Below are 25,341 nucleotides of genomic sequence, written 5' to 3'. Positions count from 1 at the left end.
CAGAAGAGGATTCGCACTCTTACAAAAAAAGGCACAATGCGAAAACAGTGTTGAGTTTATTTTACAGCTAGCCCTTACAGAGGCAGTGCGCATCCCAAGGAATGAGAGTGGCCTGCCAAGCTCCTTTCCCAGGAGCACACTCAGTGGCTCAGCATCAACCATCTAAGTCTCCATAGCTCTGGATGTGTCTGTGAGCATTGGTGCTTTATCTTGATTTATTTTCTGTATCTGTTAGCAAGATGTGCCCTGAAATGTCAGGACAACCTAAGAGAGGTTATTTTGGGGTCTGGGAGTATTAAAAAATTTTCCATTACAAATTAATGGTAATTGCTTCTCCATTCTACACCATTTTGGTTTACTAAAGGTTTCATAGGAACACTTACTTTCAGATAGAGGGAAAACCTGTATCTTCCCTAAGCCTGTTATTTGTCATCTTTTATTGACAAACATCTTTAATTTTGATATAGAATTAATATCTAAGTTTTCTCCATATAGTTTCTGCTTTGGAGTTTATTTAAGAAGCTCTTTCTGTCCCCCAGATCACATTATTCTCCATGTTTCTATTAATTTTATAATATTACCTTTCACATTTAAGACCTTTAGTCCATTGAGAGACCATCTTTGGACATGATCCGAGTTAGGTATCCTGTTTTTCTCCATGTAAAAAGCCAGTTTACCAACACCACCTACTAAAACAAACACAGGATATTTGTATATTACTTAATTACTAAATACTTTACAGCTTTCACTGCTACTGTGAATAGTATCTTTTCCTTTTAATCACATTATCTAACTGGCTGCTGCTCTAGTGTTTTTTGTAATACACACATGCATCTGAACCTCTGAAAATACGACTCAAAAATAATGAGTTTCAGGGATGCCCTAGCTGGCTCAGTTGGTGAAGCATCCAACCCTCAATCTCAGGGTCATGAGTTCAAGCCTCGTTTTGGATGTAGAGATAACCTTATAAATATAAATAAGATAAAGTAAAAATGAGTTTTATTTCTCTTCCCAATACTGATACTCTCTTTTTCTTTTCTTATAGTCTAAATCAGAATTTCTAGTTCTATGTTAAGCAGTAACAGGATACTGGGCATAGTAAGTCTTAGTTAGGATACCAGTTTGGTAACCAAACTTTACTAGAGACCAAATAACAATGACTGAATAAGATGGAAAGTATCTTATTTCTTTTTAAATGTTTTTTTTATTTTGAGAAAATGTGCATGTAAGTGGGGGAGGGGCAGAGAGAGGGAGAGAGAAAATCCCAAGCAGGCTCTGTGACGTCAGCGCAGAGCCTGACACAGGGCTCAACCTCACCAACAGTGAGATCATGACCTGAGCCGAAACCAAGAATCTAAGGCTTAACTGACTGAGCCACCCAGGTGACCCAAAAGGTTTCTTTCTTATGTGAAGGACTGAGCTAGCAGGCAGTTCAGGAGATACGTGGCTCTGCCTTATGAAGTTTAATGTGCTTTTGATATTCTGCCCTTTCCCACATAGATGAAACAAGTTTGCCATGAGCACACACACATTCTGGCCCGTGGAAAAGAGGCAATTACAAGACGAGGGCAAGCCCTTTCCTTTTAAGGATGTGGCCTGCTAGTTGTAAACTACTGTTTCTATCCCACTGGTCAAAACTCAGTCCCATGTTCCAGTTGCAAGGTAGCCTGGAAAATACTGTCTCTTACCAATGAAACTACTGCCTAGCTAAAATGTGAGGGAACAGGGTTTCTGTTACTGAAGGAAGAAGTGGGGAGACGCATACTGTACAGCTGTCTTGCTCCCAAGTGATGCTATATAACCATTATCAAGTAAACGAAATTTCATTAGGAGTTTCTCTAATTGAAAAAAGGTATACCACATATATCTTCTTTGCAATGTAGTAAGTATATCAATGGATTTTTGTGATGTTGATTACTATTCGTATGCATATAGGCACATGAGTGAAGAACTTATGACTGTACATAGTATTTAGTTATAACAAATATTTGACTCAAATCATATAGGGAATTCTGTTTTGCAGAACCTGAAGCACCGAAATAGTGAAAATTCAGGCTGCAGGAAGGGGATTAACATCAATTTTAAATCTTGCTATACATGCCTAGCAATCTGCATGTTATAATAAGAAATCCATAACATCTGAAAGCCTACCATGAGCCAAACTTATAAAAGAGTTATTATTATTCCCACTTTATAAGTAAACTGAGGCACACAAAAGTAATTTACTTAAAGCTATACAACAAGTGAAAAGACTAGGCTCCAAAGCCTCAGCTCTTCCTACTCTGTTAACAATGCCTCTCAGTGATTATTTTTTTCAACAGTGGTAACACATAGGAAGAACTGGGGGAATCAGTGCTTAATTCTTCCCTAAAATTTCAACTCAGTACCATAGGGAACCTTTTTATCTGCATGTAAAATTAAATTCTAATTTCTAGTAGAAAACTGGGATTAATACACAGAAATTCATTTTACTGTAGACTTTTTGGAAGACTCCTGTTTTATAAAATTAGGGATGCCAAAAGGCAACAGAAACAGTCCGTATGGAATTTGAAGGTGTTTGTACAATACCAAGGCAGAGCAAGAATCTAAGGAAAATGCAAGTTAGTCTGACATTTCCAAGATAAATATATATATATATATATGTATATACATATATATATACACGTGTATATATATATACACACTTAAGAATGAGTACATATTCTTTATTCCAGTCTCTCAAGTTCAAAATCACTCAAGGTAAAGTGATGCAAGCAAGCTTTGTAAATCTCAAAAAAGTTTGCCTGAAATGAAATATATATGTGAAATCTGGGATTACTGGCTATCAAGGCTTTGCATATAGTTAACTAAAAACAGGCACAAGTCTTTTGATGGAAAAAGACAACAAGTGAAAAGACTTTGCAATGAAACAGTCTGTTTACTGGACTTAAGTAAACACCAAATAATTTATTTCCTGAAAACTGCTCTTTCTTTGTAATATACCATCTGTTGGCTCATACCAATAAGGCTAAACAGAAAAAAATATTTAAAATTCGTTCAAGACAAAGAAAAGGAATAACTCACCCATCAAATACAAATATACTATTTTATTCTAAGGGAATATTTCTGTGGTTTCTGCAAGGGGAAAACCCAAAGTGGTTAAAAAACAAAAAAGAACGGAAAGGATAATTTAGATGTTTCTCTCGTTTGTTTGATGTTTTCTCCCCTGGAAATAAAAATGCAATTTTACATAATTTTAATAAAATTTTAAAAAGCAAATAGTCTGACACACATATCAACAGCTACGCTTATGAAGAATGACCAATAATTAATCAAAATTTTCTTTTACGAATTTAGGATCTGGACAACTCTGCGGACTAACATGCAATTGAAGTCCTGATACAGTCATTTACCTGGGTATTGGCTGTTCTCAGTTAAAAGATACAGATTTCTTTTTCTCTCTGGTGTTTTATAACAATGTATCTACTATGCCAACAATATTTGTTCTTGATACAACTACAGAAGGGGAAATGTTAGTGTTTATACAAACCATAAAATTTGTATAGTGGGGGCTATTACACCTGATGTTTCTGGATAGTTTATTGGCAGACTTATCAGACAATCCAGTTGTTTTTCCTCCATATCAAACAAGATCTGGAAGTAAGAAGTTTTCCAGTCAGAAATGACAAACACAGATGGAATTAATCATACAGAATTGGGGCAGATTTACTTCTTTCACACAGTTCCTGGTAACCAAAATGAAATTTGTTACAGGCAGAGGGACAGAACCATCAAGTACACAACGCCAAAAGGCCTACTTTAAAATTTTTATTTTACTTAAATGACTTCCATTTATTTTAAAAAACCAAAACACCTGCTACGCCCATCTAAAAAAATGGGACAGATTGAAAAGTTTTCCAAGGTTAAAATTACTAAGAGGGTTTTTGGACTCTTCTCATTTCTATTACAGGGTCAAATTAACCTCAGCTAAAGAAATTCTGTGACTGGCCAACATCAGAAAAGCTTTGAGTCAAAATTTGGGGGGGAAGAAACTGCGAATGGAGATGAGGGAGATGGACTGATATGCCAAACACACCTATGACTTGCAGTCCTCATAGAACTAGTAAAACAGCTAGAGTTTGGAATAATGCTAGAAGCCCTGCTGTGGATATGCAAGACAATCCATGTCTTTGTATCCTGACCCCAGAATCCCTATTTTCAAGTTTCTTAGGACAACAAGGTCATCTTCCAAATGCTTTATAGGAACGTACTAGGACCTTTTCTACCATAATTCTGATAACTAAGTAATACTGTGTCCTTGTGGAATCATCCACAGGTTTGCCAGAGTGAGAGAGACTTTTCTTTTTGAAATGACAAGGGCCTCCAGAAACTGGTGCAAAAGACAAATAAGAAGATTTGGGAAATAGGAAGATAAAACAATGGGAGAAAAGCTGCCATTTGGGGATAAAATGAAAACAAAAGGAGAACCCCCATTTCTGTGTACCACAGCTCATGCTATGAGACAGCAGCAATAAAGGCTGACACCCAGAGAAGTGGGCATTTTAGTGGGTTTTCTACAAACATTTCAAGACACTTGGGGTCTAATGGGCTCCACAGATTTTCTGTGTGCATAATCAGTTTGTGGAGTATCAGCCCCTTTACCTCAATTTACCCACAGCCAGACCCACAGCTGAGAAGGCTAGACCCAGAAAGTGAAAGGGACATATTACTCTGTGAACAGCAGTGAAGGCCTTTTTCCCTGATGTGAGGGGCCTATGGCAAAAGCACCAGAGGCTTCTATCCTTCACAGAATTGGCTTGGCAGTGAAAATCAAAATCAAGACCACTTCACTCTCTACCTTTTAAAAAAAAAAGTTGAGTATTTTTATTGGGTCTTCAAGTCTGGGTCCCACGGTCCTCATCTGATGTCACTCTTAGCTCTGCACTGACTTCTCCCCTGACGTGCACATAGGGCTTGCCTAAGTAGCCTACTGCAGCCAAGGTCTTACTCCAAAGCTACCTCTCTAAGGTCTAAGGTTACTATGGTAGAGTTTTATACAACAGTTTTCCTTAAAAATATTCCACAATTTGTTATTCCCAAACAAAATAAGATTATGCACCACTCAGAGAAATTGGTTAGTCATTCTGAAGATGTCTAAGAACTATATCACTGCCAAAGAACAACATTTCTTGGTTCATATTCTTTCCTTCAATTTTCATTTGTACATCCACACTGTGGTTCACGAGTCATCTGTTTTCCATTATCTTGTAATCAAGTCAAGAGGACTTGTACTTGTACATCGTTTTCCAAAGCTGGATGCATTCACAGTTTGGTGCATACCCACGTGTATGAAAATAGGAACCCCACGTCCACTTTAATCTGATAACTCAACATCAGAGTCTTCTGATTTGGCTTTGGCAAGTTCTTCGTGTACCTCCCTCACCATGAGAATACGTGTTAACATGGTGTCCAGGGTCCCAGGGTCTATTGGGAATGTGGAGTACCACATGGGGCTGTTCGGAACACAGGAGCGCTCAGGTTGCAGGTAAAACACGTCATTCCTCTGCTTCACACTTTCAGAACTATCCACAGGGGATAAAAAAGAAAGAAAGAAAGAAAGAAACTAAGAAAATTGAGGATCAGAAAGTATAGGAAATACGTAACTACTCTTTAATATAGTGACTCTCACCTTTTTCCCTACTGTGACTAATGTCCTAGATAAGCAATGTACCCACTGAGATAAATCAGTTTACAGGCATCTTCCCCCCAGGTGCAACCGGTAACTGCACATTTTTTTCTCCTACGCTCACTGGAGGTGAGTGTAATGTTAACAGAAGACAAAGTGTAAATCGTTCACAAATTGAAAGATTTAAAACATTATTAGGAGTAACAAAAAATTCAACTCACATGTAACACTATGGCTGAGAACCACATATCCTCAGTGCCCAGTATCCTGGAATGACCCCCAAGAGCACTCAATACACATTACCATGGGGCAAACCCAAGCCACTGTATTTCTTTGAGAAAAAAGTGCTTTTGTGTGGATCTTATAACTCTAAAGTCTTAAAGTTTCTGAAAGAAAAAGACCTCAAACATATAAATTCCTTAAAAATAAATTGTTTTTCCATTTATAGGTTTAGGAGTACAACTTCTCCTCTAAATTTTTCTATATAAACAGTAAAATCACAACAGTTTCATTATCACATAAAGGCTGAGCAACAGTTGTAAAGATCAAACTACAGCTGTGATTCTTGATTTTGAAGAGCTTTTCAGGAAAAAAAAAAATCAAGATAAAGCAATGTGTTTTGGGGTCCAAAATCAGGCAGATATGAGAATAGGGAAAAAAAGGAAATTAAAAGACATCCTTATCTACAGTCATAAGCTGGCTACATTTCTGATATTCAAGCATCTGAAATCGGAATCATGCTAACTACTGTTTGAAGTGTGCTGGATCTAGTCCAGAGGAAGACTGCTTACCATTTTGACAGGTAAAACTCATAAAGTCGGACTGGGCATCTTAGTGGATTGTCAGTATTCTCTGCCATCTCCACACCCACTGGGACCTCGTCATCTTCATTTCGTTTCCTCTTGCCAATAGCCAGTTTATCTTGAGATGGGAAATAATTATCAAAAGATCAGAAAAATCTTTACTCCCATGCTCAAGACATCCACTGAGCTTTGTCTCCAGTCAGAACTGTCACTCCCTTTCTCCTCCCTTTCACTTAGTCACGTGAAGTGATAAGATTCACTTATCACGTGTATCTTAAGCCATAGCAAGGTAAAGCAGGAACAAAAAGGGTTCAGATAGAAGAGATCAAGGTATAAGTTGTCACCTAGTTATCTGAAAATATTTTCACTGTAGAAAACGGTTTTTCAAGTTTCTTTTATTTGTCAGTTTTATGAGAAATGGGATCTTTGCTGGGAAAAGAAATTCTCAGTAAAGTTGGCCATTTGGTAAGAAAGGAGCAAATCCTTTTTCACCAACAGAATTTTGTGGAGGCTAAGGGTTATCAAAAAGAAACCAGGGTGAAAACATGGAAAGTAAGGCTTTTTCTTTCCCACCTTCTCCATTCAGGCTTCAAGAGAATAGCAGTGGGTGGTGGATCTGCTGTGAACCTGAGGAAAAAGGTTTTCTTCTTCTTTTCTTACAGCTGCTCTGAATAGCTGGCAAAGAACTTTCCCCAGCTTCCTGTATTAGTTATTACTTAAAATTCACCCCAGTCTTCTATTTAGAGGATACCTAAATATAAAGAGTTGCTCATTCAGAGAAGAAGCTAAACTTACTACCAATCTTGTCAAGCACCTCAACAGAAAGCGGAAATGTAACCTGAATGCCTCTCCCTCCCACAATATTTATTAAGAGCACAAAATGGGTTATATATGAACAAAATGAAGGAGATAGGACATAGATATAATAATAGAGTTATATTTTCTAAAGAGAAAGGGCAAATGACAAAAAAGTTAACACAAACATGAACATCACAATTATTCTTTATAGATTTTAGTTTCAGTGATTTTAAATGCTCACATTCAAAATATGTATTTCACTCTTATCCCAAGGAAGTAACAACTTGATTTTGGGAATTTTAGAACTTACAATTTTGGTCAAAATTGATACATTTAATTTCTAGTTCCATAATACATTAATTTTTTTAATGTTAAAAACAAACTATTACTTAATAGGCTTTTTTTGGAATGTAAGATAAACCTTCTACGAAAATTGTCACTGCTGGTATTATTCTGTGTACAAAAGCAATACAGATCTTCCTTGACCACGATGGTGTTACAACCTGACACAGCCATCCTAAATCGAAAATGCATTTAATACATGTAACCTACTGAACATCATAGCTTAAACATGCTCAGAACACTTATACAGTCTACAGTTGGGCAAAATCTTCTAATACATATAATAAGCCTATTTCATAATAAAGTACTGACTATCTCATGTAAATGATTAAATACGGTACTGAAAACTGAAAACACAGAATGGCTGAATGGGTGCAGAATGGCTGTAAGCATATGGGTTGTTTACCCTCGTGATCATGGGGCTGACAGGGGGCTGCAGACTGCTGCTGTCAGCACCACAAGAGAGGATCATACTGTATTCCACTAGTTTGAGAAAATATCAAAAGTCAAAATTCAAAGCATAGTTTCTACTGAATGTATATTGCTTTCTCAGGATTGTAAAGTTAAAAAATTATTAAGTCAAATTCCATCTGTATACTCTAGGCCAGGTTCTAAGGTTCTGCAGAAACAGATAGTTAATGTGAACTAAAAAGTGGTGCTCTGGTTAAAAAAAAAAAAAGATTTAGAAACAGATTTAAAAATTAGGCAGGTTCCTTTTACCTAGCAATTGGCCACTCTGTTGCCTCTAAATCAGTGATTCTGATCCTTAGCTGCAGATTTTAATTCCCTGGGAAGTTGTAAAATGCAAATTATTTGAGGGGCACCTGGGTGGTGCAGTCAGTTATGCGTACGACTTGGATTCAGGTCATGATCTCACGGTTCACAAGTTTGAGCCCCATGTCAGGTTCTCTGCTGTCAGTGCAGAGCCTACGTCAGATCCTCTCTCTTTCTCTCTGCCCCTCCCCCACTTGCACATTCTCTCTCTCTCTCTCTCTCTCTCTCTCTCTCTCTCTCTCTCAAAAATCAACAATTAAAAAAAAGAAAAGGAAAAATGCAAATTATTCGGGCTCTAATCTTGACCAATTAAATCAGAATTTCTAGTTTATTTATTTATTTTTTAATTTTTTTTAACGTTTATTTATTTTTGAGACAGAGAGAGACAGAGCATGAACAGGGGAGGAGCAGAGAGAGAGGGAGACACAGAATCTGAAACAGGCTCCAGGCTCTGAGCTGTCAGCACAGAGCCCGACGCGGGGCTCGAATTCACGGACCGTGAGATCATGACCTGAGCTGAAGTCGGACGCTTAACCGACCAAGCCACCCAGGCGCCCCCAGAATTTCTAGTTTAAAAGCCAATAAAAGTATAGGGAGGCAAGTGATTCCTCTCATTTTGTGGCAAGCCTTTAACCTAACCCTGACAATAAAAAAGCATCTAAATTTTAAATTAAAGTTACACTCTTCCGTGTCTAGAGTTTACAGTTACTCTTCTGTGATAAGTCTTTTTGAATACCAACAGGGCTTCAAACGGATATCTCACAAACTCCCCCACACACCTGGTTCTGACTCCTGCTTTTGTAAAGGTGGGAAGAACCTCAGATATGTCATCTTGGTGCTGTACTTCAGAGTCCTGGTCCGTTTCATCACATGGGCAAAGGAAAGCTTCAAGTGCTCAGTAACATTCTTGAGTTGAAAGTATTTGGTATTGAAGAAAAGGAGGGTGTTCAAGAGGACAATTGGTGAGTAAGCGCCCAGCTGTTTGCATTCCCACAAATGCTCTTCTTCAATGCGAGAAAACATGTAACCTGCACCAGAAGGAGGACAGAAGTAACAGTACTAAGCTCCTGCTAAACAGGACTAAATAATTTCTCCAGTTCTCAGATAGGAAGATGTAAAGGAAATGACCAATTGCTCCCATCTTTCCCCTGCTCCCTTATATGGAAAACCAAAAAAGGTACCGCAAAAGAAAAAAAGAAAAGATGTCTGTCTGAGGCAGACAGACACTGGGAGCAACCCCCTGAAACAGTTTTAATCTATTGTTATTTTAGACCAGGGTTTGGCAAACTTTTTCTATAAAGAGCCAGATGTAAATATTTTAAGTACTGTGGGCCATTCAGGCTCTGAACAACTTTGTTGTTATTGAAAATAAGGGGCAGCAGAAAACACATAAGCAAATAGCTGCGGCTATATACCAATTAAATTTATTTATACATACAAATATGAATTTTATATAATTTTCATTTACCACAAATTATTATTATCTTTACATTTTGTCCCGACCAGTTTTAGCTCATGGACTATCCAAAAACAGGCAGCAGGCCAGATTAAGCAGTTTGTAGACTCCTGTTTGAGAGTATTAGGCTTACTGTTAACTGGTTCAGTTTTATTTTAGCTAAGAACATTAGAAGGCAGATAGTTCCCTCACTCCCTCACACTCCCTCGTATTTTAAATTTACATTAAGAGTAATTACTTCATGATGACTTTTATGGGATTTTTCTCGAAAAGCAGATGTCTTACAGAAAAATTAAGATGAGTATACTGTTAAATGTACACTCCTCATGTCAGCCCTTAAATGCAGGTCTTCCCTTATGTTCTCTGAACAATCCTCTTTGCTGCTGCTTATGCATTCTATTCCTGGGAGCCTAACCATAAACATGAATTTATTATTTCCAACTCTATCTCCCTAGCTGCCTCTTTGGATGCTAACTGCCTCAAGCCACCACCCTACTCAGAATCCTTCAAAGTTGCTCTACAACCCAACCAAAGAGGCAAACATTCCTGAACATCACATTCAACCTCTCCATTCACAGCCAAGAAGCCTAAGACTAGGAGTAAATTAGGGAGCTGTCCAACAACATATGGTCAAAGACAATTCAAGGATGAAGATTTAACTCTTGTAATAACCCATACAGGGTATTTATAATAAACTGCTGAAGAAGGACCACTGCTAACAGGTACAGTCTACAAGTAAAGTATGTGCCAGCTACTGGTATAGTGTGCAACTACACTACCAATATCGGACCAAAAATGGTTTCTAAGAAGTAAATACAACCTCCAGTTATTTTTTTTTTTTATTTTCAATGGTATATACCTATACATACACTATATGGATGTTATAATTCTACTTAAATAATAAGCCAAAGACTTCCTCCTCAAAACTCCAAATATCTCATGAATCAAGACAGAAACATAAATGAACAGTTTATAAAAAGATAATCATAAAAATTAAGCAATTTAAGAATGCATATCAAGAAAAGAATCAAAATAAAAAATAAGCATCCTACCATTAGGAAGTATTGTAGGTTCCCATATTTTCAAGAGTTTGGTAAGTTCAATCATAAATCTGGAATAGGGCTCAGTAAAAATATTATCTATTCTACCATTTTCAAACAGGTACTACAAGAGAAAAAATGGAAACATATATGTTGATACAAAGAAAACACAAGTTTTTTTTTTTTAAGGTTATTTTAAGGAATAAAGTTGACCCTTAATTTTTGCCGTTAACGTTATGAACCATTTTAAGAACACATCTTAAAATACCAGGATTCAAGCTATAAAGGTTCTTTTCTTTTTTTTTTTAAGTTTATTTATTTATTTTGAGAGAGATAGAGATAGTATGAATGGGGGACGGGCAGAGAGAGAGAGAGAGAGAAAGAGAGGGAGAGAGAGAGGCTGCCAGTGTGGAGACCAATGTGGGGCTCAAACCTGTGAAGGCATGAGATCATGACCTGATCTGAAACCAAGAGTCAATGTTTAACCAACTGAGCCACCCAGGTCCCCCTATAAAGGTCCTTTTCATATGAACTGTCCTTGTCTCAAGCACTGAGCTTGCAAGGTAAAATTTTCTCAGTTCATAAAACTGATATACCAAAAATTGGTTCTAGTTTGGTATTTTCCAAATCCTTTTCGAATTCAAAGGATCTATCTGCAAATGTGTTCTCAGAAGGTTTTGGGTTTTTTAGCACAGTTACAAGATCCCTTCCTGAAATAATATAGTTAGCTAGTGTCAGGTGACCTGAGGATAGCCAAATTTTAAACCACAGCTCTCAACTCTCTACCCCACAACCCAGACTTCAAAAAGTTCAAGTCTAATTATAGGATGTAAAACTATGCTAATTATAACCATCAAGAACCATATCACAGAATGGGAAAACAAGAAACAGTTTGGGTAAACTACTGTTAAAAAACATCTTGAAGGTGCAGGGTAGGTCAGATGAAATCACTCAGGGAAATACAACACAAGGTATAATTACATGCTTAAAATCTTTTGGTGTTTTTTATGATTTGGGATTTCTAATTTATTTATCTATAGATATTTTGGTTTTCTGCTTTTCTAGCCAATGTATGACCTGGAGAAAAATTGTATTGCCAGTCAAATCTTGTTTTGGCTAATAAAAATTATATACCATTTCAGCATGCATTTCTATAGGCCTCTTCAAAGGCAATTCATGCCACTGCCAGATTATAGTTTTATTGTTGAGAAGTGTTCATCTTTTTCTTCTTTTAAAGTTATTTTCACAATGTAAGTATAATAAATCTTCATTATGGAAAAAGTTTAAAATACAGAAAACGTGGAAGAATGACATGCTCCCAACTCACTAAACATCAGAAACACACAGAGTTGAGTTTTATACATTTACTCAAACATATGAGTACATATAAAATCCATGTTTTTTAAATTACTTCCCCCTTAGATCAGGAACACGACAAAACTGCCTGTTCTTGCCACTTTCATTACTGTACTTGAAGTCCTAGCCACAGTAAGCAGGCAGGAAAAACAAATAAAAGGCATTCAGAGAGGAAAGGTCCTAAGGAGTAAAAATATCTCCATTTACAAATGACACGAGCCTATATAGGGACAATTCTAAAGAATACACACATACACGCGCACACACAAAACTGTTATTAGAGTTAATAAATGAATTCAGTAAAGGATACAAGCAACACAAAAATCACTTGCAATGAATAATCCAAAAAGGAAATTAAGAAAACAATTCAATTTACAATCATATTGTAAAGAATACTCAAGAATAAATTCAACAAAGGAGGTACATGACTTATACACCTAAAGGTAGAAAAAAACAAAAACAAAAACAAAAAACTGCTAAGAAAGTAAAGACCTAAGTAAAACATCTCATATTCATGGATTTGAAGATAATATTGTTAAAATGGAAAAATTCCCCAAAGCACTCTAAAGATTCAGTGCAATCCTAATCAAAATCTCAATGGCTTTTTTTCTTTTCTTGCATAAAGGGAAGGAAAGGCCAATCCCAAAATTCATATGGAATTACAAGGAACCTCAAATCACCAAACAAATCTTGAAGAATCATACTTCCTATTTCAAAATTTATTACAAAGCAACAGTAATCAAAATAGCATGTATCACCATAGGAATAACCATATAGACCAATGTATCAGAATTCAAAGTCCAAAATAAACACATAAATTTAGTCAAATGTTTTTCAAGAAGGATGTCAAGACTGTTCAATAAAGAGACAACAGTCTCTTCAATAAATGGTGGTAGGAAAACTGGATATCCATATATACAGTTATCCCTGAGTCAGATGTATCCCTACCTTACGTGAGATATAAAACTGAATTCAAAATGGATCAGTGACTTAAACATAAGAACTAAAAGCCAAAAACTTAAAAGAACACATAGAGGTAAATCTTTATGAACTTGAATTTGACAATGGATTCTTAGATGATGACACCAAAAGCACAAGCAACAGAAAAAATAAACTGAACTTCATCAAAATCCAAAATTTCTGTGCCTCAAAGTAGAAGACTGAAAAGAAAACTCAGAGACTAAGAAAAAATATTTGCAAATCACGTATCTGTCAGAGTTTAATATCCAGAATACATAAGGAAATCCTACAACTCAACAACAAAAAAACAAACAACAAATTAAGAAATGGAGCAAAGGACTTAAATATTTATCCAAAGAGGATACACAAATGGCCAACAAATACATGAAAAAATGTTCAGTGACATTAGTCATTAGGAAAATGCAAATCAAAACCATAATGAGATACTACCTCATACCCATCAGATAACTTTAAAAAAAAAAGGAAATTAACAAACATTGGCGAGAATGGAGAGAACAGACCCTTTGTACACTGCTGCTGGCAACATAAAATGGTGCAGTCACTGTGGAAACTGTTTTGGTGGCTCCTCAACAAGCTTATCATGGAGTTCCTATTTGACCATGTGGTTCCACTGGTAGGCACAGACCCAAAAGAAAACAGATGTTCAAACAAACATTTGTACATGAATGTTCACAGTATCATTCACTATTTGTAATAACCAAAAGGTAGAAATAACTCAAATGTCCACAAAAAGATGGATAAGAAAAATGTGGTATATCCAAAAATGCAATAATTCAGCCATAAAAAGGTACTGATTCATGCTACACAGGTTAAACCTGGAAGAAGCCAGACACAAAAGGCCATATAATTGTATAATCCTGTTTATATGATATATCCAGAACAAGGAAATCGACAGAGATAGAAAGCAGATTCATGGTTGCCAGGGACTAAGCAGAGGAAGTAATAGGGAGTGGCTGCTTAATGGGTTATGAGATTTCCAGTTAGGAAAACACAGTGATATTTTGGAAAAACAGTGATGACAACTGCACACCATCATGAATGCACTTAAGGACACTGAACTGTACATTTTAAAATGGTAAGCTTTATAATATGTGTATTTTGCCACAATATAAATAAATATTGCACAACACATAGTCGTGCAAGTTACTTTAAAAATATGTCTCTTGGGGGCAGGCACCTGGGTGACGCAGTCGGTTAAGGGTCCAACTTCTGCTCAGGTCATGGCCTGGTGGTTCACAATTTCCAGCCCCACGTCAGGCTTTTTGCTGATAGCTCAGAGCCTGGAGCCTGCTTCAGCTTCTACGTCTCCCTCTCTGGCCCTCACCCACTCAACACACTCTCTCTCTCTCTCTCTCTCAAAAGCAAATAAACCTTAAAAAAACTTTTTTCAATGTGTCTCTAAGAGTTTTCCATGCAAAAATGTGTAAGAGCAATTCATTGCTTTTTAACTATTGTATTTAACAGTACAGACATATTATAGTTGATTGAACATTACTGTTTTAATGAACACTTAGGTGGTTTCCAATTTTTTGCTGTTGAAAACAACGTTACAATAAAAATACCAGTCTATGTACATGTGTGCATTTCTTGGGGGAGAATACTGATCAATGGATTTGCTACACTGAAGAACCTACAAGCATATTTTTTAAATGTTTATTTATTTTTGAGGGAGAGACAGACTGTCTGTGGGGGAGGGGCACAGAGGGAGACACAGAATTAGGAACAGGTTCCAGGCTCTGAGCTGTCAGCACAGAGCCCGATACAGGGCTCGAATCATGAACCGAGAGATCATGACCTGAGCCGAAATCGGATACTTAACCAACTGAACCACCCAGGTGCCCCGAATCTACATGCATTTAATGTTTTATTTGCCACATCAACTTGCCCTCTGAAAAGGCCTCCAACAGTAATATGTTTTCATTAATACTTGGTATTATTGAACTTCTCAACCTTTCAATTTTTAATCAGTTTAATGGGTGACATTTTTCCTTGATTATAGTTAAGTAACCTTTGACATCAGGGAGATAGTCCAACACAGTGATCTTAAGAATGGACTCTGGGGGCGCCTGGGTGGCTCGGTCGGTTAAGCGTCCGACTTCAGCTCAGGTCACGATCTCACGGTCCGTGAGCTCGAGCCCCGCGTCGGGCTCTGTGCTGACAGCTCAGAGCCTGAAGCCTGTTTCAGATTCTGTGTCTCCCTCTCTCTCTGCTCCTCCCTTGTTCATGCTCTCTCTATGTCTCAAAAATAAATAAACATTAAAAAAAAAAATTAAGAATGGACTCTGAAAATAAATTACCTGGATTCACATCCTGGCCCTGCCACTTACTACATTTGAGGCCTTAAACAATACTTTAACTCACTGTGCCTCAACAGAAAATGGTGATGATAACAGTCCTTATGTATCAGAGGGGCACGCTCACAAGTGAATGAGTTAATATATGAAATAAGCTTATATTAATAATACACACAGCATACACAGTAAATGATTGTTAGACATTCCTAACACATTTTGCCTGTTAGCTGTATGTTAATTTTGCTATTTGCCTATTTGTTTCTTTTTGCCAATTCCCCTTCTCAGCTAATGTTAACAGTGGTGGTACAGGTGTTGATATTATGGTTGGGTTTAATTTATTTCTTTACACTTTAATGTATTTTCAAAATTCTTTACACTTAGCATAACCATTTTTATAATCAGGAAAGAAAACAAAACAGGAAGCACATCTAAGATGTGAGCTTAAGTTACATTTTAAAATTCCTTATGGTTAAGGAAAGTTTATTTCTGGTCAGAACTGGTAAAAGGTTTATAGTATTTACTTCCTATCACCTATAGGTAAATATTGTTAACTTATAACCTCTTTTTATTTATTTATTTATTTATTTATTTATTTATTTATTTATTATTTATTTTTTTCAACGTTTATTTATTTTTGGGACAGAGAGAGACCGAGCATGAACGGGGGAGGGGCAGAGAGAGAGGGAGACACAGAATCGGAAACAGGCTCCAGGCTCTGAGCCATCAGCCCAGAGCCTGACGCGGGGCTCGAACTCACGGACCGCGAGATCGTGACCTGGCTGAAGTCGGACGCTTAACCGACTGCGCCACCCAGGCGCCCCTTATAACTTCTTTTTAATAATATTATTATAAAAATCATTTATTAATATAAACAGGATAAATACACTAGAAAAAACTTTTTATAAGGTTATGATTTGTCTCACAAATTAGAGTATATTTTATAGATAGCAGAGTATCTGGTATGTAAAGCAGTTTGTGACTGAATTCACAGCAATGGCCACGCGCTTTATGTTCAAGTCGGAATATGAATCACTGCCACAATATTTCTTACTCCTTGACACCTGCACTGATAAAATATGAGAATGTTTTTAGATCCATAATATCATACACTCTAAAAGTTCAGAAAGTGTTCAGAATCTTCAAAATTTTTACCTAACCAAAATGCATGTGTGGTACATAGTAGGTGCCCAATACATTTTCATTGAGAGAGCCTATAAAATTCCTCTCATGTGTTGACTTTCTTTTTTGTTTTCTTTTATTTTTATTTTAGAGACAGAGTGCAAATGGAGGAGGGGGAGGGAGGGAGGGAGAGAGAGAGAGAGACAGACAATAGGAGAGAGGGAAAGAGGGAAAGAGGGGGAGAAGGGGAGGGGGAGAGGGAGGGAGAGAGGGAGAGGGAAAGAATACCTTAAGTACTGAGCATGGGGCTCAATCCCACAACCCTGGGATCATGACCTGAGCTGAAATGAAGAGTTGTATGTTCAACCAACTGAGCCACCAAGGCACCCCTTGTATGTTGATTTTAAAAACATCTTTTACAATCTAGAAATTGTATCAAAATATAATGGGAACAATATTTTAATAACAAAGGTGCTATTTCGATTCTGTGGGGAAAATGAATGCTACCTGTGTAACTAGATAACCCATCATAAATGTTATTCATCTGAAATAAACGTGTATCATGCACAAAAATGAATTCTGGATGTATTAAAGATGTCAATATAAAAAGTATGTATTTTAGAAAGAAATCTATGAGAATTTAAATTTAAACACATAAGTAGGAAGATCATCCTAAGCAACACAGAAAAATCAGGAATTATAAAATAAATGCATATTATTAAACTGTGTAAAAAGGAAAGCTTTCTGAATGGCAAAACAAAACTGAAAGGCAAATATACACTAGAAAAATTTAACTCAAGCACTTAGAGTTTATATCCCCAACATAAAAGAGATCCTACAGAAAGAAAGGAAAATCCAAATGACCAACAGCATACAAAGACATACTATTTCATAAAATTGGAAAATAAAAATTGGAGCCACCAGATGCCATTTTTTTTAATCCATCAGAATAATAAATAGTAAAAAGAGTAGTGGTAAGGAGAATTCAAGAAATGGGAGCACACAACACTGCAGGTAAGACTGTTAATTACTATAATCATTCTGGAAAGTTATCTGAAAACATCTTAAAATTAGAGAAATCTATATATGTTTTAACCTAAAAATAAAAGCCCCAGTTCATCAGGTATGCAAACAAAATATTTACTGAAACACTGTTTATAAGAATAAGGGGGGAATACGGACTTCAAGCTGTACTACAAAGCTGTAATCATCAAGACAGTATGGTACTGGCACAAAAACACACTCAGATCAATGGAACAGAACAGAAATGGACTCACAAACGTATGGCCAAGTAATCTTTGATAAAGCAGGAAAGAAGAGCCAATGGAATAAAGACAGTCTCTTCAGCAAGCGGGGCTGGGAAAACTGGACAGCGGCGTGCAGAAAAATGAACCTGGACCACTTTCTTACACAATACACAAAAATAAACTCAAAATGGAGGAAAGACCTAAATGTAAGACAGGAAGCCATCAAAATCCTCAAGGAGAAAACAGGCAAAAACCTCTTTGATCTTGGCTGCAGCAACTTCTTACTCAACATGTCTCCAGAGGCAAGGGAAACAAAAGCAAAAATGAACTATTGGGACCTACCTCATCAAAATAAAAAGCTTCTGCACAGTAAAGGCAACAATCAGCAAAACTAAAAGGCAACCAACAGAATGGGAGAAGATATTTGCAAATCACATATGAGATAAAGGGTTAGTATCCAAAATCTATAAAGAACTTGTCAAACTCAACATCCAAAAAAACAAATAATCCAGTGAACAGATGGACAAAAGATGTGAATAGACACTTCTCCAAAGAAGACATCCAGATGGCCAACCGACACATGAAAAAACGCTCAACATCACTCATCATCAGGGAAATAAATACAAATCAAAACCACAATGAGATACCACCTCACACCTGTCAGAATGGCTAACATTAACAACTCAGGTAACAACAGATGTTGGCGAGGATGTGGAGAGAGAGGATCTCTTTTGCACTGCTGGTGGGAATGCAAGCTGGTGCCGCCACTCTGGAAAACAGTATGGTGGGTGCCTGAGTGGCTCAGTTGGTTAAATGGAAAACAGTACGGAGATTCCTCAAAAAATTAAAAATATACCCTATGACCCAGCAATTGCACTACTAGGTATTTATCCAAGGGATACAGGTGTGCTATTTCAAAGGGACATATGCACCCCAATGTTTATAGCAGCACTATCAACAGCCAAAGTATGCAAGAAGCCCAAACGTCCATCATGGATAACGAATGGATAAAGAAGATGTGAGATGTGTGTGTGTGTGTGTATATATATATATATATATATATACACACACACACACACATATATATACATATATATATACATATATGTATATATATATGTATATACACACACACACACACACACACAAACACACACATGAAGTATTAAATGGCAATCAAAAAGAATGAATTCTTGCCATTTGCAACTACGTGGATGGAACCAGAGGGTATTATGCTAAGCGAAATTAGAGAGAGACAACAATCATGACTTCACTCATATGAGGACTTTAAAGATACAAAACAGATGAACATAAGGGAAGGGAATCAAAAATAAAATAAAAACAGGGAAGGGGACAAAACATAAGAGACTCAAATGTGGAGAACAAACAGAGGGTTACTGGAGGGGTTGTGGGAGGGGGGATGTGCTAAATGGCTAAATGGGTAAGGGGCATTAAGGAATCTACTCCTGAAATCACTTTTGCACTATATAACTAACTTGAATGTAAATTAAAAAAAAAAAAATTAATGGGGCGCCTGGGTGGCGCAGTCGGTTAAGCGTCCGACTTCAGCCAGGTCACGATCTTGCCGTCCATGAGTTCGAGCCCCGCGTCAGGCTCTGGGCTGATGGCTCAGAGCCTGGAGCCTGTTTCCGATTCTGTGTCTCCCTCTCTCTCTGCCCCTCCCCCGTTCATGCTCTGTCTCTCTCTGTCCCAAAAATAAATAAACGTTGAAAAAAAAAATTAAAAAAAAAAAAATTAATTAAAAAAAAAAAAAGAAGGGAGGAATAACCTGAATGTACAAAAGAAAAAATGGTGAATAACTGGTATATTCATACTCTGCAGTATTATGCAGCTTTCTGTATAAAGGAAGAAACTTCATTTATATTCAATTGGAGGGACAAACAGATTGGGAAAAATAAGCTGCAGGGGTGCCTGGGTGATTCAGGAGATTAAGCGTTGGACTCTTGATTTCAGCTCACGTCATGATCTCATGGTTCATGAGATTGAAACCTCCATCAGGCTCTACACTGACAGAGCAGAGCCTGCTTGGGATTCTCTCTCTCTCTCTCTCTCTCTCTCTCTCTGTCTCTCTGCCCCTCCCCTGCTTGTGTGCATACTCTCTCTCAAAATAATAAACATTTAAATTAAAAAAAAAAGTAAGCTGAAAAAAATGTGTATGGTATGAGCTCTATTTTGCTAAACAGTAAGCAAAACAAGAATAAATGTATAAATGCATAAATGCATAATGCATAAGAATAAATGCATAAATGTATAGCACAGAAGAAGGTACATGAATGACAGATGTTACAATACTGGTTACCTCAGAGACTGGGAATGGAAGTAGATAAAATTTTCCTTAAATGCCTCACTGTTTTAATAATTACAGTGAGCACAAAATACTTGTATAATTAAGAAATAAACTTTAATAAATGCCTAAATAAAAGAACCCACCTCCCCCATCATACAACTGGAAGAAAATTTGGCAAACAGAGAAAAGTCAACAATACCCAAGGCACTACCACCCTAAGACGATAACCACGATAACTGCTGTCAACATTTTTTTGGGTGCATTTCATTTTACTATGTATTTATATGATTGGGTTTTAAATCACTATGTGTTAACATGTATTTGTACTCTCATTTTGTTCATTTAGTCCTTTAATATTAATATTTTTATGTTACTAGAAGTTACTTTGTAAACAATTTTTATTGGTTATGTAATATACTTTATAAATATACTATCATTTACTTAAACATAACACTCTATCTACCTTTGATACAAACATAACACTAATATCTAGCTTTGACAGACTCCCAAAAAGGGAATTACTTGGTGAAAGAGTATGAACATTTGGTGTGCTGGATGGCTCAGTTGGTTGAGCATCCTGCTTTGGCTCAGGTCATGATCTCACGGTTCGTGGGTTCGAGCCCTGCATCGGGCTCTGTGCTGACAGCTCGGAGCCTGGAGCCTGCTTCACAGTCTCTTTCTCTCTCTGCCCTTCCCTTGCTCACATTCTCTCTCTCTCTCTCTCTCTCTCTCTCTCTCTCTCTCTCTCAAAAATGAATAAACGTTAAAAAAAAATTAAAAAAAAAAAGTATGAACATTCAAAAATATTCCTGAAACATATGTTCAAGTGTATACTAATTATCACCAGCTATGAAGGCAAATCCCCTCCTCACAGAAGTCCTATCAACAATAAGTGTTATAATTATTTTATTCTTGCTAATGTGATAGACAAAAAACGGTAACCTGTTATTTTAATATGCATTTAAAGTACATACATATATATACATATTCACCTATATTACTTTTTTGTGAATTGGCTATTCTTGCCTTTTTTGTCCATTTAATAATTAAATGCACCATCCTCATTTTCTGTTATTCTACAAAGAGTCTCAATTTGGCTTACAAAAGACTATATGATCAAGACTTTTAAATCAGGGTCAGTGGTTCATTAGAACAGAATATAAAAGTAACACCAAACAACCAATACACACTATAGTTTTTCAGTTTGAATCGTAAGTTCTATGAGAATTATTAAAAATGCAATACATTTTAGAACAATTACTGAATTTGATACCTGCTGAATTCCAAGGCACAAGTATAAGATACTGTCTGGATCATATTTTTCACCATTTGGTCTCCGCACCTCTTGGATAAACTGGCATAAACCCAAACTCAACTCAGCAAAAGTGCAGGACAGAATATCTTCCTTCAGCTTGATAGAACGGACTATGGAAAGGTAGAAAACATCTGAAATATTAACTTATAAGAAACACAGTAACACAACTTTATTCACTAAAAAACAGTGACCACTAATGTGCCCCCAGGCATTGCAGTGAACACTGGTGAATACATGGATTACAGACAAATCCAGCTCTCAGGGCTTTTTCAATTAAAGAAATGAAAACAATGTAGTACCAGGTGCTATGACAGAGGTTTTATTTAAGAAGGATTCTAGGAAAGCAAATAAGGAACATCCAACAGGGAAGGGTCAGGTGAGATTCTGGAGGATGTGATACTAATGCCAGACCTTGAAAGGTGAAGAAGAATTAAACAGGTGAATAAAGAATTCCAATCTGAGGATGTAAAAAATTTTCCCAAAGCATATTCCACAAAATACTAGCAATATGAGAGCTGGACAAACCTGGGTTTCTAAGATCTGATAAATTTGGAAAACAGCAGCATATTATATTTGCCTCTAAAGAATTCACAATGGTATATAAAAGGCTTATGAAAGGTTCTGGGAATATCTGCATTAAAATGCTGTTTAACTTTCTCTAACTCAGATTTATGTGCATGTAGAACACTTAAATAACATATAAAAATGTCATGTCCTTAGAAATGCTGGAATACACAAAAAATGAAAAGGTTCAGGGGATTTAGATGTACCGGAGAAAATCAAGAAAGGCAGATGGGAGCAGATCATGGTAAACCTCACATAGCATATTAAGGCTTTGAAATCAACTAAGAACTGAATTAATTTTGGGAGAGTTACCCAATTTGATTTGTAGAGATACTACTTCAGTAGAGATCCTACTTCAATTTAGATTAGAATTGAAACACTCTTCCTAGTCACTGCTCATCTATATTGAGACAAGACTGCATGTTTCCAAAGATACACTTGAGTTCCCCTGAAATGATTTTGCAAAAGGTAAAAGTGGTGGCTCAGAGGGCAAGGACCATGTTTAACCTTTTCACCAAAGCACCTAACCACTATGTCTGCTAACCACCTAGCACATAAATTCAGTAAGTATTTTTTTGATGAACGAGTAGCAAAAATGAGTATGCATCCCCTGTGGCTATTGCATTTAGGGCTGGTAGTCTAACATAGTATTACCTCTTCATTCTCATTATCCTTCTTTCTTTTTTAAAACAAAGAGTGCTGTGTGGCTCAAAGTGGTTGGTAAAGGGACCAATAAACCTCCGTAAGAGGAGTATATTTATATAACTCTGTAGAGATTACACTTGATCTGTAGGAACTGAATGAGTCATAGACCACAGCAGCCACTAACTAAAAGCCAGCAGGATAAACTGAGGTGAAGCCAAGAGTGCATGCAACTACTCAGTTGTTAGATAGAAGGTATAGTTGGAAAGAGGCAAAAAAAATCTAGTGACAAGGACATACTCATCCATTCCTGCCCTATCTCATTCCACAAAGAGTATAGTAAGTATATTACATAAAACAAAGATAATAAAAAAGGAAAATATAAAATGAAAACAAAAGTTTAGAATAGGAATTTCAAAACCAAGTCAGGGGCAATGCGGGAGTTAATGTGGGCTCTAAAATTATACACTGTTGTTCTATGTGAAGTGTTTATTGGGTTCCCAGCACCCAGTCTCACAGAGCTTGTTATTAGGAAAAATTTCTACAGAAGAGGCAAGGCTTTTCCAGGTACTTTTCTTAACACCAACACCAACAACAGAAGTTCCATGTGGGTTAGGTTACAGATACAGGGCTCAAGAAGGCAAATTTGAGCCACCCTCATAGTGTTGGAAAAAGGAACAAAATTCTTCATATTTGCATAACGAAATCATGCCTGTACAACCTTACCTTTATAGAGCTTGTGCTCTTTATAACTGAGAGTAGGATATTAATTTCTCTCTTTTACCATAAGACTTCAAATATTAAATATTCCATTTACAAATTTAAAATTGACAATAATAAAAGTGATTCAGAAAATTCAGATTACAAGCAGAGAAATGATTTTTACCTCTACAGCCTGGCTCTGAGGATTCTTGAGAGAGTACATGGTCTTGAGCACTTCCTAAAGGGTCAGAACATGGGCTAGATGCAGCATGTTCAACACCTGACAAGGAGAAAAAAGAAATAAGAAGTTAAATAAAAATGGGAAAAATTTTAAGGTAGGCCAAAACCAAAGTTTTATGGGATTTTTGACCTAGTATGTATCCCTTTTGTGTAGATTAATGACTTGCACTCTATCCTCCCAACCACCTTAAGATACAAATTCATGCTGTGTATTTACCGCCACATTTCAGATCCCCCTGATCTTCCTTGGCATTTTTCCACTGAACCCAGTTCTTCCAGGCATTTACCCCGTACATGTATTTCAGTGTCATCCCAGACACTGAGCACCCCTGAAAGGCTCCTTGAATAAGACTTCTGGGCTCCACAGCCACTATAGACTTCTTCCGTCCCTGTAAGAATTCCAAAAATTTCCAAAATATAAAATTTAGTTTCGAATCTTTAAGAAACAAGCTCTCAAAAAGAGAAGGGAAAAATTTACAGAATATGCAATTTTTATTAGATCCTAAAGATTCAGAATTCTTAAAGCTAGAAAGAAGCTTTAGAGATTAATCCAATCCATATGGGAAAAGAAAAAAAGAGAGTTAAATGCAGAACTGTAATGATTACTAACACTTAAATACTCACTATATTCCAGATACTGGACCCACCCAGTGAGGTATGAACAACCATTTTTACCATTCAGGTCTATTTCATGAAAAACAAGAGTAGATCATATTCTGGGATAAAAAACAAGCCTCCATAAATTCTCTAACTATAATCAAGTTAAACTAGATACCAGTAGTGGAACAATATTAAGAAAATCCTCAAAAATTGGAAATTAACCAACACATTTATAAATACTCATGGTCAAAGAAGAAACCACAAATGCAATTAGAAAATATTTTGAACGTCAGTGAAAACAAAAACCAAGCATTTTTTCTCACAGTGCTAAAGCTTACAATGACATTTATAGTATTAAAATGTGTCTATGAAAAATAAGTCTAAAATCAATAATCTAAACTTTATCTTAAGAAACTAGAAAAAGTTGGGGCGCCTGGGTGGCTCAGTCGGTTAAGCGTCCGACTTCAGCTCAGGTCACGATCTCGCGGTCTGTGAGTTCGAGCCCCGCGTCGGGCTCTGTGCTGACTGCTCAGAGCCTGGAGCCTGTTTCACATTCTGTGTCTCCCTCTCTCTCTGACCCTCCCCCATTCATGTTCTGTCTCTCATGCTCTGTCTCTGTCTGTCTCAAAAATAAATAAACGTTAAAAAAAAAAAAAGAAACTAGAAAAAGTAGACCACATTAAAACCCAAAGTAAGAAAAATAAAAGAAATAATAAAAGGGCACACACATTATCAGGGAAATACAAATCAAACCACAATGAGATACCACCTTACACCTGTCAAAATGGCTAACATTAACAACTCAGGCAACAACAGATGTTGGCGAGGATGCTGAGAAAGAGGATCTCTTTTGCATGGTCGGTGGGAATGCAAGCTGGTGCAGCCACTCTGGAAAACAGTATGGAGGTTCCTCAAAAAACTAAAAATAGAACTACCTTACAACCCAGGAATTACACTATTAGGTATTTATCCAAGGGATACAGGTGTGCTGTTTTGAAGGGGCACATGCACCCCCATGTTTATAGCAGCACTATCAACAATAGCCAAAGTATAGAAAGAGCCCAAATGTCCATCAATGGATGAATGGATAAAGAC

General features: G+C 36.7%; 1 protein-coding gene across 6 annotated transcripts in view; it reads right to left on the bottom strand.

The window, feature by feature from the left end:
- Positions 1-2,897: 2,897 nt before the first annotated feature.
- ZMYM4 (zinc finger MYM-type containing 4) overlaps positions 2,898-25,341 on the bottom strand; it is a 147,534-nt gene continuing 125,090 nt past the window's right edge. For 3 of the 6 annotated variants that reach the window (XM_019836636.3, XM_023258461.2, XM_011284739.4), the window contains 7 exons: positions 23,864-24,035; positions 23,591-23,686; positions 21,457-21,608; positions 10,891-11,002; positions 9,162-9,410; positions 6,457-6,586; positions 2,898-5,561 (listed from right to left, as the gene is read on the bottom strand). In XM_019836636.3, coding sequence (XP_019692195.2) covers positions 5,354-5,561; positions 6,457-6,586; positions 9,162-9,410; positions 10,891-11,002; positions 21,457-21,608; positions 23,591-23,686; positions 23,864-24,035 — 1,119 coding nt within the window. In that variant the 3' untranslated portion in view covers positions 2,898-5,353. Of the gene's footprint in view, positions 5,562-5,620; positions 6,052-6,456; positions 6,587-9,161; positions 9,411-10,890; positions 11,003-21,456; positions 21,609-23,590; positions 23,687-23,863; positions 24,036-25,341 lie in introns of those variants that run through there. The other 3 variants (XM_023258462.2, XM_019836637.3, XM_045035528.1) reach the window with 2 other exon arrangements.

The sequence above is a fragment of the Felis catus genome, chromosome C1, assembly GCF_018350175.1.
Source record: "Felis catus isolate Fca126 chromosome C1, F.catus_Fca126_mat1.0, whole genome shotgun sequence".
NCBI classification, from domain to species: Eukaryota; Metazoa; Chordata; class Mammalia; order Carnivora; family Felidae; genus Felis; species Felis catus.
This window is presented reverse-complemented; position numbering and strand designations above follow the sequence as displayed.